We start from the raw sequence: 19050 nt of genomic DNA on the forward strand, positions 1-19050 counted from the left end.
TGTTGAGCTTGCAAACATGTTCAGGAAGAGCGGGATCAACAAAACCAGCGGGCTGTGAGCAGTAGACTGTTTCGGACAGAGTACCATGAAGAAAGGCATTCTTGACATCAAGTTGATGGATCGGCCAGTCCCTAGAGTGAGCCAAAGTAATGACTGTGCGAACAGTAGCAGGCTTGACAACAGGGCTGAATGTTTCATCATAATCAACACCGGGTTGTTGAGTAAAACCACGAAGAACCTAGCGAGCCTTGTATCTTTCCAGAGAGCCATCAGCATGAAATTTGTGCTTGAAAATCCATTTACCAGTGACAACATTGGCCTTGGGAGGGCGAGGAACAAGGTCCCAAGTCTGGTTGTCGGAGAGAGCAGCAAATTCCTCTTCCATGGCTTGGCGCCAGTGAGGATTGGCGAGAGCATCACGACATGTGCATGGCAGCGGGGAGAGGACCTCGGTGTGCAGACCGAAGCGAGGCTGCCGGTATCCAATCTTCCCACGGGTAGCCATGCCATGGGAGTTGGCTACGGGTGGGATGGGAACAGCCCCAGTTGGAAGTTGGGGGCCGTGCTTGACATAGCGCGGTGGAGATGGGATGATGGTAGATCGTCGAGGAGTGGGAGCCTCCACAGGAGGTGCGGTCGTCGAGCATGGTGTAGGAGGACGCCGATGGTAGACATGGATGATGGGCGGCCTGTGGACAGGCATCTGTACATCCTTGCACAGAGGGTGCAGGAGGAGCAGTGGGTGCTGAAACAGCCTGCACAGGGGGCGCAGTGGAGGCCTGTCCGGAGGGCGCTGTAGGCACCTGGATGTTGGGCGCCGTGGGCATCTGTACAGTGGGCGCTGCGGGTACAGAGGGCGTCGCAGGGGCCTGAACAGCGGGCGCCACAGGTGCCGGGACAGCAGGTGTTGCAGGTGCTTGTACAGCGGGCACTGTAGGGGTTGCAGGCGCCTGTACAGGGGGTGGCCTAGGCAGGGAGTACCCTGGCGGAGGCCCAGCAGCCCTGGGAATACCTGCAGAGAGAGGAGTGACTGGCAGGGAATCATCATTAGTTAGAAAATCAAGGTCAGTGGGTGGAGGAGAGGGCTGACGTAGGGAAAAAGGAAACGTCGTTTCGTCGAAGACAACGTGGCGAGAGATGATGACCCGATTGGTGTTGAGATCAAGGCATCGATAACCCTTGTGATCCGGGGGGTAGCCGAGGAAGACGCACAAGGTGGACCGAGGGGCCAGCTTGTGAGGAGCAGTGGCGGTGAGATTTGGATAGCAGGAGCATCCAAAGGTCCGGAGGTCATGATAGGAGGGAAGGGTGCCATGGAGAGCGAAAAAAGGGGTGCTCATGTGCAAAGTTTTGGTGGGGAGGCGATTGATGAGGTGGGTGGCTGTGGCGAGAGCATCGGCCCAATATGAGGAGGGCATGGAAGCTTGGAACAGCAAAGTACGGGTGGTGTTGTTGATGGTGCGAATCATACGTTCGGCTTTGCCATTCTGCTGTGAGGTGTAGGGGCAGGACATGCGGAGAGAAACACCTTTAGCAAGGAAGAAAGCACGAGACACAGAGTTATCAAACTCGCGGCCATTATCACATTGCACAGTCTTGATAACGCATCCGAACTGAGTGAGTACGAAAGCAAAGAAGTTGGAGAGAACAGGGAAAGTGTCAGATTTCAGGCGAAGAGGAAATGTCCAAACAAAGTGTGAGCAATCATCAATAATATTAGAGATATACATAGATATATATTAGATATGTATAGCTAACTCATAGAGTACGTGTTGTACACGACTTGTAACCCAAGCCGTCCAGGCTTGTAACCAGCCGTCAGGCTTGTACCCCAAGCCGTCCAGGCTATATAATGAGAGGCCACCCCCCCCTTTGGGTGTGCGGTGTATTTGCCCTACAATACCTTTCTACATGGTATCTGCGTCCGGGACAGTTTAGGGTTAGGGTTCCTGTCTTCCGCTGCCCTCTCCTCCACGGTGCCGCCGACCTAGCCCGTCGCGCCCTCCCTGCCCGTTCAGGCTGCAATCTGCACCTGTTCGCCACCGCACCATCCGTCGCCATGAGCACTGATTCCTCCAGTGCGTCCTCCACCTCCAGTATGGCCGGCTCCCCTTCCATGCCGGCCCTGAGGGATGCTCCTGCACCAGCGATCTTCTCCTACGCCACCATCAACGTGAAGTCTCACGTCCCGCTCGTCCTCGACCTCAAGCTGCCAAACTTCACCAAGTGGTCCGCCTTCTTCACTGCCATGTGCGGCAAGTTTGGCCTGCTAGGTCACATCGACGGCTCCATCCCACCCCGGCCCACTGATCGCAATTGGTCGCAACCCGACGCCTGCGTCCGGAGCTGGATATATGGCTGCGTCGACGATAGCGTTCTCGACCTCGCCATGGAGCCAGATCAGACGGCACGCGCCCTCTACGTCGCCATCACGGCTCTGTTCCAGGCAAACCAGGCCACCCGCGCGGTTGTCCTGGGCCAGGAGTTCCACACCATGGTGCAGGGAGATCTCACCATCGACGCTTACGCCCAAAAGATGAAGCAGACAGCCGACGCCCTCCGCGACGTTGGCCAAGCCGTCTCCGAGCCTCAGCTTGTGCTGAATTTGCTTCGTGGTCTCAACCCGCGATTCGCAAATTCTGCGGACATCATCGCCAACTCGGCGGTGCTTCCGTCCTTCACCTCAGCGCACAATACCCTCCGGCTCAAGGAAATTCGCCTCGCCTCCGACGCCAAGGTCTCCTCCGACACTGCCCTTACTGCAGTTGACACTTCCGTCCCTGTGCCCAGCCCCTGTTCATCCTCTTCCTGTCGCTCCACCCCTGCCCAGCCCTACCGTGGTGGCAGTAACGGTGGTGGTGGCAAGGGTAAGGGCAAGGGCAAAGGCAAGGGTAACGGCGGCGGTGGCCGCTTCCAGCAGCAGTCCGCCCCATCTCAGACTTCGTCAGGCGGGCGTCCCGGCGTCCCTCCAGCCGGTCCTTGGTTCTGCATGAACCCATGGGCTAGTATGCCCCCGCAGCAGCCGCAGTGGCAACATCAGCCACAGTGGCGTCCTCCCCTTGCGCCTCTGCCGCAGGCACACACGGCGTTCGCCCCGCCTTCCATGACAGGCAGTTGGGATCAGGGTGCCCTCATCGCTTCGCTGAACCAGATGGCACTCCAAGGCGGCGCAGGACCAAGTCCCTGGGTACTCGACACTGGCGCGACCTCTCACATGGCCGCCAGCGTCGGTATACTTCTTTCCCGTCTCCCTCATTCGCAGTCCTTCATAACAGTCGGCAATGGGGCATCTATTCCAGTCTCCAGTCGTGGCACTTCCATTATTCCTATAGCTGATCATCTCTTCAAACTCAATAATGTTCTTGTTGCTCCACATCTTGTTCGCAATCTCCTTTTAGTTCGTCAATTTACTCGTGACAATAACTGTTCTATTGAGTTTGACGCCTATGGTTTTTGTGTTAAGGATCTCCAGACCGGGAACGTGATTCTACGCTGCAATAATGGAGGGGACCTCTACACCCTTTCATCGTCCAGTCCACCAGCTGCCACCTGTCATGTTGCTGTTCCATCATCCTTGTGGCACTCCCGTCTCGGTCATCCTGCACCTGCTGCCCTAGCTCGTCTCAATAAGATTTCAGCTATTTCATGTAATAACTTAGATCGTGCTGTTTGCCATGCCTGTCAACTTGGTAAACATGCTCGGTTGCCGTTTACTAGTTCTTCCTCCCGTTCGTCTGTTCCCTTTGCTCTTGTTCACTGCGATGTGTGGACTTCTCCAGTTCTTAGTGTGTCTGGTTTCAAATACTATCTTGTGCTTGTGGATGATTATAGTCATTATTGCTGGTCGTTTCCTCTTCGGCATAAATCAGACGTGCATACTCAGCTTGTCAATTTTGTTTCCTATGCTCACACCCAGTTCAATTTGTCAGTCAAGTGCTTTCAGGCAGATAACGGCACAGAGTCCATTAATAACACCACCTCTACCTTCCTTAGTAGTCGCGGTATCCTACTTCGAACCTCTTGCCCCTACACGTCAGCCCAAAACGGCAAAGCTGAACGGATGTTGCGCACTCTTAACAATATTGCTCGCACCCTGTTGCTGCACGCTGCTATGCCACCACAGTATTGGGCTGAGGCTCTGGCCACTGCAGTTTATCTGCTAAACCGGCGCCCATCCTCCTCCATCCTTAATGATATTCCTCATCATTTACTTTTTCACAAGATGCCAGATTTCTCCTCTCTTCGAGTTTTTGGCTCTCTTTGCTACCCCAATCTCAGTGCCACGACACCTCATAAGCTCGCCCCTCGCTCCTCTGCATGTGTCTTCATCGGCTATCCCTCTTCCCAGAAGGGTTACCGATGCCTCGATCTCTCCACTCGCAAAGTGATCGTTTCTCGGCATGTAGTCTTTAATGAGTCTTACTTTCCGTTTGCGGCTGCAAAACCGCCTACGGAGTCGCTTGATTTTCTGTTGCAGGATCGACTACCGGCGCCTCCACCAACACCCCTGGTGCCCGCCAGCCATTCTTCTCCACGTGTTGTGCACGATGACAGTCTGGAGCAGGATCCGGCTATTCTTTGGCTCGGTCCAGTGCTCCAGACCCCCGGTGCTTCCACGGCTGCTGCTGCTCAGCGACAGCCCCCTGCTGCTGCCGGACCTCTACTGCGCCCAGCTGGAGGACCAGCTGGAGTTCTCGGCGCTCGACCGCCGATCACGCAGGTTTACAGCCGGCGTCTTCCTGCTCCATTGCCCTCCACTGCTTCGGATGCAGCTCCGGAGCCGACCAGGTCTTCCTCTGCTGAGGTTTCTGCACCAGTCTCGCCTCCAGAAGATGTCATCTCGCGCCCAGTCACTCGCCAGCAGACTGAGACTCTTCCTCCGCCAGTTCAGCGCTTGGGTTTCTCGGCCACGATCGCTTCACCACTTCCTGCAAATTATCGCAGTGCTCTTGCTGATCCGAACTGGCGTGCAGCGATGGTTGACGAATACACAGCTCTGATTGATAATGGCACTTGGCGTCTAGTTCCTCGACCACCCGGTGCCAACATCGTCCCAGGCAAGTGGATTTTCAAGCATAAGCACCACTCAGATGGATCTCTTGCTCGACACAAAGCTCGTTGGGTTGTCCGTGGTTTTTCTCAGAGATATGGCATTGACTACGACGAAACTTTCAGTCCAGTTGTGAAACTTGCCACGATTCGGGTTGTTCTCAGCTTCTCGTTCTTGGCCTATTCATCAACTGGATGTTGAGAACGCGTTTCTTCGTGGTCATCTCAATGAAACTGTTTACTGTCAGCAGCCCCCTGGTTTTGTTGATCCTACTGCCCCAGATCATGTTTGTCTCCTTCAGAAATCTCTATATGGCCTCAAGCAAGCACCTCGAGCCTGGCATCAGCGCTTTGCATCCTTCATTCGGACTCTGGGTTTTGACACTTCAGTATCTGATTCATCGCTGTTTGTGTACAAAGATTGCTCCAACACTGCTTACTTGTTACTGTATGTTGATGACATCGTTCTGACTGCCTCATCGCCAGCTCTTCTTCGTCGTATCCTGGAGCGACTTCATTCTGAGTTTGCTATGACGGATTTAGGCGAACTTCATCATTTTCTTGGGATTTCTGTTACTAGATCTGCCAGCGGTCTTTTTCTGTCTCAAAGACAGTATGCAGCTGATCTTCTGCAGCGTGCTGGAATGTCTGAATGCCATCCCACAGCTACTCCTGTTGATGCCCGTATGAAGCTTTCTGCCACAGACGGCTCTCCTGTTGCTGATCCGACACAATATCGTAGCCTTGCTGGTGCTCTCCAGTACTTGACACTGACTCGTCCTGATCTTGCATATGCTGTTCAGCAAGTCTGTCTATTTATGCATGATCCACGGGAACCTCATCTTGCATTCCTCAAGAGGATTCTTCGTTATGTCAAGGGGACACAGTCTGCTGGTCTTTCTATCAGTGCTGGACCGATTGATAGTCTCACTGCTTATTCGGATGCTGACTGGGCTGGTTGTCCGGATTCTCGCCGTTTGACTTCTGGATACTGTGTCTATCTTGGTGATAACTTGGTGTCTTGGTCCTCTAAGCGGCAGACCACCGTCTCTCGCTCCAGCGCTGAGGCAGAATACAGGGCTGTAGCACACGCTGTTGCAGAAACATGTTGGCTTCGTCAGTTACTCCAGGAGCTACACACTCCGCTACCTTCGGCGACGATTGTTTACTGTGACAATGTCAGTGCAGTATACATGACTGGGAATCCTGTTCATCATCGGCGCACGAAGCATATTGAGATTGACATCCATTTTGTCCGTGACAAGGTCGCTCTGGGTCAGGTCCGAGTGCTCCATGTTCCCTCGTCGCATCAGTTTGCGGACATCATGACCAAAGGCTTGCCTGTACAGTTGTTTACTGATTTTAGGTCTAGTCTTTGCGTCCGAGATTCTCCCGCTATGACTAAGGGCGGGTATTAGAGATATACATAGATATATATTAGATATGTATAGCTAACTCATAGAGTACGTGTTGTACACGACTTGTAACCCAAGCCGTCCAGGCTATATAATGAGAGGCCACCCCCCCCTTTGGGTGTGCGGTGTATTTGCCCTACAATACCTTTCTACAAATAATGACTAAATAATATTTAAATCCAGATACACTGATGACAGGTGATGTCCACAAATCACAATGAATTAAGTCAAAATTTTTGATTGCTCTGGATACGGAACTAGTGAAGGGCAAGAGAACATGGCGCCCAAGCTGACACGCATGGCAGATAGATTCATCATCAGATTTGCTGCAAATGATAGAAGAGATTTGAGCAAGGCGCTGAAGAGCAGCTTTGCCGGGGTGGCCAAGGCGACGATGCCAAGTGGTCGGAGATGGAGTGGCCACAAGAGCGCAGGAGCCGGAGGATGATGATGGAAGCTGCAGGGTGTACAGGGGCCCTGTGCTGTTACATCGAAGGAGGACGTTCTTGGTACGGAGATCCTTCACAGAAATACCAAGAGGGTCAAATTCAATAGAAACTAGATTATCAGTGGTAAACTGTCTAACAGAGAGAAGGGGCAACAAGAACATTATTAAGGTGAAAGGGGCTAGGGAGGGTGGAGTAGCCAGTACCCACGACCGGTAAAGTGGCTCCATTGCCGACAACAATGGAGGAGGGGAAGGAGGAGGATAGCGACAAAGTGACCATACCGGAGTTAGAAGCGATGTGGGAGGAAGCTCCCGAATCGACGACCCAGTCCGAGGTGCTTGGCGGTGGAGTGAGGGAGACGGTGTTGAACGCATTGGCGAGCGCCTGAGGATTCCATGGAGACCATGCAGACAGGAACACCGGGGCGGGTGGCTGGTAGAAGGCAGCCGGTGCCGGAGGATAATATGTGCCGGGAGCAGCAGGACCAGCCATCATAGCCTGCTGTGGTGGCTGACCAGGGTGCGGTGGTGGACCGTGAGACCTGCCGGAGGAGGATACAGGCCACATATGAATGGACCCGGTCCACGGGTTGAGGAAGGAAGGCCACTGAGGGCCTCCAGGAGGGCCGCCGGTGGGCTGCGGGCTGCCAGCCGAGCTGCCTTGGCCGCGACCACCACGGCGACGCCGGCCACGACCGTTGTTGCCACCAGCCGGAGTCCCCCCCACAGTCGGTGGAGGTCGTGAGGATGCAGCTGTAGGGGTGGGTGTCCTGGGGGGCGTAGAGGCGACAAGAGCTAAAGGAGGTGCCGAAGGAGGTGCCATGTTGAGCTCAGCCAGGCGCAGGTCAGCACGGACATCGACGAAGGACGGAAACTGTTTCTGTCGAGTGATGAGCTGCGACATGAACTGGAACCGTTCGTTGAGGCCGCGAAGGACGTTCAACACAAGAGTGCAGTCCTAGACGGGCTCGCCAAGATCAGCAAGGGCATCTGCCATACCCTTCATCTTGCGGCAGAACTCATCGACAGAGAGGGCACCCTGGGAGAGGGTGCGGAACTCGGCGTCGAGGAGCATGGCGCGGGACTCGCGGTTGTTCAGGAACTGCTGTTCAAGGCCAAGCCACGCAGCCCGAGCGGAGATGCCGTCACGCTCGTGGATGATGTCTAGGAGATCGGTGGAGATGGTGTTGAAGATCCAAGTGACGACCACGCAGTCCATGCGGGACTGTGCCGGGTCGTGAAGGCGGGAGGCGTCATTGAGGACGTGGTCCTTCAACATGAAGCGGCCGAGGACGAGGAGGACGTAGCCGCGCCACTTGGAGTAGTTGGAGGACTGGAGGTCCAGAACTATCGGAATCAAGTGCCGGATGTTCTGGATAGCAGCAGCCTGGTTGTGCAAGTGAGCAATGGCTGCGGCGTCGGAGAAGATGGAGTTGTTGCCGTCCTGGGAGACGTCGTCGCGGAAGGAGTCCGAGCGGAGACGATCTCGGAGCGCAGTGGTCTGCTGTTCCAGGGCGTTGGCCTACGCGCGTTCCTTCTCGAGGGCGTCAGCGGCGGCACGAACGCGATCCTGAGCGGCAGCAGCGGACTTGAGGAGGTCGGTCTCCGTCTGAAGTTGTTGCTTGCGCTCGGTGTTGGTGGACTGCAGGGAGGCGGCCTCCTCCTCCAGTTTTTGGGCGGCGGCGATGGCTTCATCACGAAGCTTGATCGCAGCAGCCGCGACGGAGGCGCCCGAGGTCGAGGTGGCCATGGGCGCGAGGGCGAGGGATGAAGGGCGCGGCGGATCCGGGCGTGACACGAGGCGCGCGGCACGGTGCGGCTCGACGAGGGAGCAGACGCGACTCGGCGCGTGCGGCGCGGCTTCGATGGTGAAGAGGGCGCGGCACGAGGCGGGCGGACGTAGGGGCGGAGAGGAGCAGCGCGCGCAACGACCGAGTCGCGCGCAGCGGCCGAGAGGGTGCGTGCGCCTGGGAAACCGGAAGCGGGGGTGGGCGGTACGGCTCAGGAGAGAGCGTCGGATACCATGATAGAAGCCAAAGGCTGAGATTGATTAACTTAATAGAATGATTACAACAGAGGTGTTACATATATAGGGAAACCAAGAGAGCCCAAAGGGCCTGGCCAGCCTGGAGGTGGCGCCTCAAGGGGGCAGTCTAGCCTAGGGAATTGGCAATAATAAATAGGACTAATAACTCTAACAGAAGCAACCGAACCTTGGGAATACATCTTGTGTTCACTTGCCCTGTGTGGTTTGCTATCTACTCACTTGTTCATATCTTTCATACTTGTTCTTGTGAGTAATTGCTTGTTTTGTCTTGATAACTGGGGTAGCCTAGAGTTATTCTTATCTTGTTACTTCCTCATATTTAGTAGCTCTTGCTAGTCTTAATAGTTTGATAGCTTGTGTGATTGTGTGACATAATCTAGAGACCAAGCTACTAATATTAATTAGGGGCTTGCATTGGGTGAAGTAGTGCTAGAGCAAATAGTTGCCATTAGGGTCAAACTTTTTGTTCTAACCATCTTGCTCTATTGAACTTGTGATTTTGTAGAGAATTTTTATAAGCTATCCACCCCCCTCTAGCCATATAGATCCTTTCACTCACCCATGGTGACACTGTGCTCAAAGATCACTTGACCTAAGTAGGTGATCGAGGTCATGCCGAAATTGCACTAGGAGCACTTCAAGAACAATAGGTGGTCCTCTACCACACGATATGTACCTAGAGGATATGCTTTGACCACGATGGACTAAATATAAGGATATATCATTGAAAAATACAAGCACAAACCGGCGGAAGAATGGAGAAGGATGTCATTCATCAATGCTTGGAATGTCGTGGGTGCATTTGTCGGGATGAATGACATGACCATGTACTAAGAGGCCCTAGTAGGTGTGGAACATAGTCTTCTCTATGCTGTCTGGGTGCATGAGCACTAGGTGATAGTGGAAACACATCTTGAGTTTGGTGAAGAACTTCACACCTCCAGCTTGTTAGGAGTTCCTCCACACTAGAATGTAGAACTTGTCTTTGATTGTCTTTATGTTGAGCATGCGGTAGTCCACACTCCACACTAGAATGTAGAACTTGTCTTTGATTGCCTTTATGTTGAGCATGCGGTAGTCCACACAGAATCACTTGGCACCGTCCTGCTTCCTGACGTGAAGAGTCAGTAAGGAGAACGGAGATGAGCTTGGCCAGATCACGTGTAGAGCCAACATCTCAGCACACTGCCATTCGATTTGTGTCCACGAATGCGGGAACAAAAATGGTGATGAGGTAGTAGGCCCATGTGGTTCATTGAAGAGATTGTCAAACTCGTGGAAGAGGGTCACCATGTGGTCATCAGCATGCCCAATAGCGTCATTGCCGACAGACAATTGGCGGCATCGATGCTTGTCCTGAGCATGTAGTCTGCTGATAGCATAGCTGTTTGCTTTCTCTAGTTTAGTAACTAGATAGATTATACCTCACGCATTGCTGTGGGATTTAAGAAGATTGATTTTGTCAGAAATAGTAATGTTATGAAAGGAAATATATATTATTTTTATAATGTAGTGTGAAATAGTAAAATCGTGGAAGGAAATATATTATTTTAATGATTAGATGATACACCAAGCGTTGCTGTGGGACTTCAGGAGGATTTAGTGAGAAATAGTGAAGTCATGGAAGGGAATATACTATTTTGACAGAGCCTTCCATGCACCATTTGCTGCGAGTTCATCAGTGCCTTTCATTTGCTTATAATGTTTGTCTGGTGTGAAATTGGATCTGTGCAGTTGTAGAATGTAGCCACAATGGTTAAAACACCAAAAATAAAATAGCATTCTGGAATAGTTGTTCTGTATGCTATCTGAATTTATATTTGTATGGTTGTGAGGATGGCACTGAAGTAGAGGAAAAACAAAAAAGAAGACCTGGAAACTCAATCAGTCTTGTTGCTTGATCACAGTGTCAAATCCTAAACCATGTCTTTCGAATCATATTTTCAATGATATTAGGAACTTCATTAACTACCACTAAACTGGGAAATAAGTACATGTATGCATATTTTGGATGTAGTAGATAAGTATTAAAGTGTAGTTGTGCTTGAGAAGGTAAATGAACTCAGCAGTTAGTAAATGAATGTATCAGAATTCAGAAATATTTAAGGACCTGCAAAGTAAGAACTGGTGATGTGGCAGTTCTAAAGTCAGAAAAACCATAGATGGTAATGGCAGGAAACCTCTGAATGTCTGATCTTCTGAAGTAGCCCAATATGACCTTGAAACTGCAGACCATCATATACACTTGTTGACGGCTTGGCATCTCTCTGATGCTCTTCTCAACAGTGGTTGCGAGGACGTCTTGAAGAGGAGGCCATGTATTTCACGATATTGATGTGAATGTGATCAAAGCACGTGAGGAACAATTCTGAGGAAAAAAATGATGAGAAGACATGATTGGTGTGCAGGCAATGATGACCATTGGTGTTGTCTTGGGAGGTTAGAACCACTATAAAGTTTGATGAGTGATGACCATGAGACCATCCAATCAGGTGGTGCTGTGGCAGCCAGCAGGTGAAAACCTTTCCATGGTGAAGGAGAAACGGATGTGATATTTGATGAAGCTGCTTGCCCGCCTGTCTATGATTGATAATGAAGTCCAAAGGTCATGGTCCATCTCTTAATGCCCACAGCAGTTGGTAAAGGCGAGTGGATGCAGAGATGCAAAATGATTGGGACTGGGGAGAAATGTGTTTTGAGTTTTGGTGAGCTTCTTGCCCGCCTTTCCGTGGTGTATCACTATCGTAGTGGTGTCAGTTTCATCTTTCTCCAATCTCCATCTGCACGTTGAGGCGAACACTTCTGGGGGAAGAAGCTAACAAGCAAGTAGCATTAGCTGCGAACATGAAGTTACTTTGTTCCCTCTTATATGACCATAAACTTGTCAATGACACATCCATCTTCATTAAGTGCAGTGGTACAAGCTTTAGAAGTTGTTGTTTGTTCCTTTTATTACACAATGAACCTAACAATTGCAGATGGTAATGTTATGCTTAGCCATGGTTCTGAACAGACGTATGATTTATTTGGGTAAATAAATTAAACATATAAGTTTCACAATCTTTGGTATACCTGAATTTATTTTGGATTTATGCTGCAATTTGTTCCATATGCTTGTCAGCATTGTGTAATCATGCTTTGATATGCAGCTTAGGCAATTATGCAAAATATCGGGGGTAAAGGTCTGCTTTGATACTGAAAATGCTCGTGATTCTTTCTACAGAGCAGCAGTGAACTTTGTTATAGATGATTGCAGCAGGTATTTATTGCTTTTTTTCAAAGAATTTGTTTTGGCTTCAGTTACTCCGTTCATCAGCTATTTGTAAATTTCTGGTGCCAGACATTTTTTCTGATTTATTCCTTTGTACATACTGTTCTTATTTTATTATTGCCATCCACCATGCTTGATCTGAACTCGTTGATATTTTGTGCTTAATAAAGAGCAGCAAAAGACATGGGTGCAGCAAAACTTAATGGTGAGGATCCAAGGGAGTTTCTTGCTGGTCTTGCTAGCAATATTGGATTAGACAAGTTTCGTGCTGCCACTCTTGTATGTGCATCAATTGCTACTCGTACACGGACATGCTTCTTGCAATGCTGGGTATGGATTTACCTATACATAGCTGCAGAGATTCCATGTTCTTGCAATGTTGATTCCATCTTTTTTTCGTCCCTAGGCTCTAGAGATTCAAGGAAAACGGCCAGAAGCACTGGATGAACTTGTGAAGCTTTGTAGAATTCATTACATATTTCCTCCAGAGGACAATTCTGTATGTCATTTCGTTTTAAGCATGAAAGCTTGTATTTTGGTATTGGGCCTTGTTTAGTTCACGAAAAGAAAAGTTTTGGGGGGTACTATAGCACATTTGTATCTATAGCAATTACTATCCAATTTTGGACTAATTAGGCTTAAAAGATTCGTCTCGCAAAATAAATGTAAACCATGCAATTAGTTATTTTTTTATCTATATTTAATGCTCCATGCATGTGTCCAAATATTCGATGTGATGGGGCAAAAAGTTTTTGGTGGGAACTAAACAAGGCCTTACATTTGTTTTGCATTCATTCTATTTTCACCCCTTTGTGTACTGTGTGTCTTGAACTGTGTGAGTTCAAAATTGTGCATCTGGACCTGTGTAGGAGTACAACTAAACAATATTAATTCTTAGTTATTTAAACGCTTATTAAAGCTAGGAAGCAAGTCCAAGTAAGTTGGTTATGTCCTGTGCGCCTGAGTTAGGATGTAGCATCTTTAGACCTAGAGGCCTGGAGCAGCAGATGATGCCTCATATAAAGCTTAGATTTTTTGTACCAGTTTGATTGATATTTTTGTCATGCCTCTGTTAAATAGTTTCCTGGTACATAGCTGAGAGCATATATTTAAAGATGATTATTTGCCTGAAGAAATCCAACGTCCTGTATACACTGTTTGGTTTTGTTACTGCATTATTATCCTTACAAGCATAATCACATTTTATTGTTTCGTACAGGCAGAGATGGAAATGGTGTCTGCTGGACTAGAAAAGAATTTGCATGTTGCCGAGAGGGTTCACCTTCTATATCTATACAGGAGCATTTGTACTGCTGGTAACTTAAAAACAGCTGCAGAGGCTCTTGGTCTGGTAAGTAGTTTCTGTTAGAAATGCAATTTAGATCTATTGCTATGTGAAGGGCTGGATATAAACATGTACAAAAAGGGGCTGTTCGCTTCCCACCCTGGAAAGCATGCCTGACCCACGCAGCAACGCGAAGCGTTTGATTGGGTCGGATCTGCCTCTTTGGAAGCGGCTCCCATGCCAGGGTGCAAACCAAACATGCCCTAAGAGCATCTCCTGCAGTACTTTCATATGATTCCCCAATAAAGTGGTAATGGGGCTACTGCAATACAATATCCAGTATTATTGGGGGATGCTTTTGCAGTCTCCCAATATCTCATCCCCAGTACCTTGTCCTTTAACCGTTGGATCGAAATGCACGTTTTAGAGTTCGTCTACCTCTTTCACCCACACTCTTCTCTCCCTCTCCTTTTTTTCTTCCTCGAGCAGCAATAATCCATACTGGCGATCAAGGCAGTAAGGCGACAAAACAAGGACCTTTTGCTAGGTAGTAGACACTGATCAAGAGGTTTGAGGAGAAGAAGAACCACTCGAGCTTAGAGAGGAACATCGGCTGTGGCCCTTGTGGCCATGTTTCTTGTGAAAAGTCAGCTCCTCATGGCCTAGCTGGCCACAATAGCCCCAAAGAAGAGAAGTCCACCGCTAGCTAGGGCTGAGGCAGTGAGGGAGGCGGCAACAAAGACACTTGTGAGGTCGTAGCAGCTAGAATGGAGGGCTACTGTCATGTTGCTGAGCCTGACTCAGACCATCAGTGCAAAGACCATCCTCGGCCTATAGCTCAGGCATTGCCTTGGCAACTGAAGAGTATTGAACTCAGGACAAAGCCAAGAGAGGAACTCGTGAAGATGGAGAGTCTCTTTGACTCTGGTGACAGTCACAACATTGCAAGTGTTGGCGCCACAGAACTCAGCTCCAAAGCTGTCCAGGCAGTCTGACGATGGAAGTCCTCCATGGTCAAGCTAGAAGTCTAGCTGATGAAGCAACTCAACAGTATAAGATACACAGCCTCGTTACGGACCTCGTAACTACTACGAAGCAGATACGTGGAGGCAAGACCCTTGAGAGACATTGAGAGATCAATCGCAATGCTCGTAAGCAAGATGGCCTTAGCACAGGCTTTCTCACACAGCCAAGTGTCATAGACAGTCATAACCCACCTCCAATAGTCTTGATGGCATCCTCAACATTGGGGGGATATGTGGGTGGTGTGTAGAGAATCAGACATAGCAGACATTTTCTCCTCACCAGTGAGATAAGCCCATAGCTGCTGCCCACCCATATGGATCTCCATGTGAAAAACAAACTCTACCTAATTGGTGCCACTAAAAATAACCGTGCATCAAGGAACATGAATGGCACTAAGGCACAACCATCCTTGTCTCTCTTCTCTCTTTTTGTGGAGCTACCGACAGCCCAGAGTGCAGATGCGGCTACCGTTCAGGGCGTGCATGGCCAGTGTATGCGGCGGCCTCGAATGGGGCTTGTGCGACCTGTGGAGGCGGGAAAAAAAGAGGGGAGGGAAAAAAGTGGAGTTGCTCGCTAGTGAAAGCTTACTGCTTGCCCTCAGGCAGCCTAGTGAGGATCAAATCCTATCACTAGAGCTCTGTTACCATGTTTTTGGCTTTTCTAGATACATTGCTTTTATTATGTATCTAGACATAGTGTATACTCAAGTGCATAACAAAAGTTATATCTACTATAACTAAATAGGGGGACCCACTACAGGAATTCTCTCAAACCTCAGAGAGCCACGTCACCTCTGTGGGGCCACGGTTCTTTGATCCATCCCAGCGGCAAAATCTCCTTTGAGCGACACTCTCTTCCCCTTCACATCCCCTCCACCTGCTTCCCCTCCGTTCCACTAAAACTCCCCTCGTTCCCCTTCAGTTACGAGCCACCATCACAGAATCGTCTTTGCTTGCCCTTCGTCCTCCACCCGTTCTCCTCCGGCCCTTCATCTGTCCACTGGCCACGATGGCCCAATTACATCATTTTCCTCCGTCTGTGTCCTGCTATTTAATGTCGACTCTTGTGACTGGTGATGAGCCTGCGAGCGATGGAGGTGTAGGTCAGGTCAAGAATTGCACAGGGAGTGGAGGAAGGCTCACCTCGGTAGGTATTGACTTGGAGCTGCGACGGATCGACCAAGCCTATAGCAGCATAGCCTAGTGGAGGCGGTGTGGTGCAAGGTGGGTGGCGAAACCTGGTATTTGGTGGAGCTGCGCGGGGGCTGAGCCACCGGCATGAGAGGATGACCTTCTCAACGGGCGCATAGCAGACAGCGATGCTCCTTCCACGAATCCGCGCAGACAAGGTTAAGGCATGGGGCGACTCCAAGCGGGCAACGGTGCCCCTTCCTCGACTTCAAGCCGACACATAGCTCCCTTCCATGACTCCAAGCACACGGGCGTGGGCGACTCCAAGAGCGGTGGCGTTACTCCGCGATCCCGTGCAGGTGATGACCAGGCTTGGTGGCATCTCCGAACGGGGTCGACGCGAATCCTACCCAATCCCACATGGGCATCCGCAAGGTTTAGGAAGACTCCGAGCAAGGGTAGCACGGGTCCTTGGCTCGTTACGAGCGAGCAGAGAGCCTCCGGCCTTGAAGATAAAGCATGGTATAAAATAAGAAAAAAGAAAGAAAAATATAGTAGGGAAGATGACATATGGCCCCGGCTGATGGTGGCCAATAGTGTGACTCGCCCAGATGGGCTATGCAGTCTACATATTTAAATTGAGTTTTCACTTGCGTGAGGCATATGATTTGATTGCTAACCTAGAATTTGTAGCTTAGATCTTCTTATATGAATCATAGTATTTTTGTAAATAGTATTATAAAATTCCTGCGGCAACACGCCGGGTATTATCTAGTATCTAGAAAAGTCAAAACATCTTATAATATAGAATGTAGGGAGTACATCTAACAGTTTCCATACACGTGGCTTATCCTGCTCCATGCAAACTTGTGTTACATTGTAGATCACACTGAATGGGAACTCTTCACCTAAATACTCCATCCATCCTAAATTATAGATTGTTTTTGTTTTTTAGTTACATAGCTTTTGCTATGCACTTAAGGTATATGCTATGGCTAGACATATAGTAAAAAGATTATGTTTCTAGATCGCCACAATGACCAATAATTTGGAATTGAGTGACTACTTATTTGTATTCGACTGAACTATGCACATTGGGATTTTCTCTGATGTGTAACTAGTAAAGTGACAAAATGTGGCATCACCTACTTTTTCAAATATGTTTTTTGGTCTCACGAACTTATCCGTTGCATATGCACTCTTGAATTATAGGATTATAGGTTGGAATAAACTATCTTTATGATGAAATGCAGTTGAACAATTTGATTGAATTGAAATATTAATAGCATAGAAATAAATTACTAATTATGAGCCATGATGTATTCTTTTCTGAACATATTTCTGCTTATTTCTCCTACGGAGCCTGCTCTATTGTTTAGGTTGGACAAGGTCTATGAAAAAAATCAAGACACTATTTTTTTTTTTTTGAGGGAAAAAATGAAGACACTTTTATCTTATTATGGTCCTGACTTCTTATGCAGAGTTTGCCAGATGAATGAGAGTATACCGAAGGATTATGCTTACATTTGTAGTCCGAGTTGCAATGCCCATTCATCAACCACAGACCAAGGCATTGAAGCCCCTGACGCAGTTTTGGTATTCCTACTTTCTTAACATGCAGTATGCTACCAAGACAAGAATCAGCATAGTGCAGATTTCCTTCTCATCAGATTCTTAGGGACAATCCGGAGGCCCAAAACCTAATGCTGAATCAATTGATCCGTTCATGGACCTTTAATATAGATGGGTGCTCTTTAATTCACCACTCCTAATAGCAAACTCATATATATATTAAAGATGATCGGTTTATAGTACTTAAGTTCACCGAACCCCTCCACCGCCACGCCGGTGTCCGCAGTGGTGTTGGCGTTTTGGACAGCTGATCTGGCATCAGAACATAAAAAAAAAAGCTAAATGCATTGATGACAAACGAGAGTATAGTCTAGGAGAGCAGAGACTGTAAGTACTTTGGGAACGTGCGAGATGGTAGACGAAACACTTGCTAGCTCTAGTAGTTTTTTATGCTTCTTTTTCCTCCACGTCGGAAGTGACATCAGGCGGCGACTTCGCTGGTCTGTTGGCGGTGCCCTAATATCGTGGTTATAAATGTATTGAGAGTCGTGCTCTACTCTGGTGGTCATTGATTACTGAAGCAAAGAAATGTCCTGACCATAAAAATGTCCTGACCCGTTTTATGGTTTCTCTTACACCGGTTTTGAGTTCATATTGTTGTTTTCAAGATTAGCATATCATATAAAATGAAATGAAACTTGATGAAACATCCACCCTCAATGGAGAGTATTATTTTATAGTTTTAAAAGCATTTATTTGCAAGACTCATAGAGAGTTGGTAACCACACTAACCCATTCATTCTCTTTTCTTAAATACAATGTTATGTCATAAAAAATGTCTATGCGACATTCTATTTAATGCAAATAAAACTTACTTGAAACTTTTATTGAGATCGGCCTTAGTGGCTTGTGAGTCCATGAACGTGGGGCACCTTGTCCCCTTGCATTTTGTTGATTGGCAATGCAATGTGGTTCTTCGTCACCGTGTTTTTGTCGCGGGGCATGTTGAACCCTGAGGGAAGCTACTGAAGTCACCATGTTTTTGTCGTAGGGCATGTTGATTGTTGAACCTTGAGTGTGAGTGGTGTATCCTCTCAAAAAAAGTGAGTGGTGCAAGGATGGTGGGTCGTCCTAATATTCGGAGACATGAGGGTAGGGATGCAAGTTGCATGGGCTGCCTTGTGAGCCTGCTGGGTTAGCCCACACCACTTAACCCGCGCCAGAAAACCCACGTATCTAGAGCGGTCAATGTGGGCGTGCTCGTGGTACCCAGGAGCTTGCGAATTTTTTTTTATTTTTAGCCTAAATTTGAAAAAAATATAAATTTGACTCTGTTTGGAAAGTATTTGCAAATCTAGGCCGTTTGGTCCCGCCTCCATGCATGGCGGGGTAAATACACAGGACCCCGCCATGCATGGCGGCGGGGTACACTGGTGACGTGGCACCTGGCTGGCGGAGCACGCTGAGTGTACCCCGCCATGACCGATGGCGGGTTTGGGCACCCCGCCGTGGATCATGGCGGGGCACAATTGGACATGCGGCAAGTTCATGTCACTACTTCGATTGGACATTGCTTGGCCGTTTCCAAAAAATTTTGCCAAATTTTTTAGATTTCCCATCACATCGAATATTTAAACGCATGCATAAAGTATTAAATATAGTCGAAAATAAAAACTAATTACACAGTTTGGTCGAAATTGACGAGACGAATCTTTTAAGCCTAGTTAGTCCATGATTGGACAATATTTGTTAAATATAAACGAGAATACTACAGTGTTGATTTTCTAAAAATTTTTGGAACTAAACA

The 19050-nt window shown here is 48.7% G+C and overlaps 1 protein-coding gene across 1 annotated transcript in view; it reads left to right on the top strand.

Annotated features, from left to right (window-relative positions):
- The window catches only part of LOC8061273, a 33909-nt gene extending 16031 nt beyond the window's left edge, over positions 1-17878 (top strand). The window contains exons 3-7 of the mRNA XM_002439506.2: positions 12109-12218; positions 12401-12560; positions 12637-12729; positions 13450-13581; positions 17153-17878. Of these exons, the coding sequence (XP_002439551.2) occupies positions 12109-12218; positions 12401-12560; positions 12637-12729; positions 13450-13581; positions 17153-17170 (513 nt within the window). The 3' untranslated portion in view covers positions 17171-17878. The remainder of the gene's footprint in view (positions 1-12108; positions 12219-12400; positions 12561-12636; positions 12730-13449; positions 13582-17152) is intronic.

The sequence above is a fragment of the Sorghum bicolor genome, chromosome 9, assembly GCF_000003195.3.
Source record: "Sorghum bicolor cultivar BTx623 chromosome 9, Sorghum_bicolor_NCBIv3, whole genome shotgun sequence".
Taxonomy (NCBI): Eukaryota; Viridiplantae; Streptophyta; class Magnoliopsida; order Poales; family Poaceae; genus Sorghum; species Sorghum bicolor.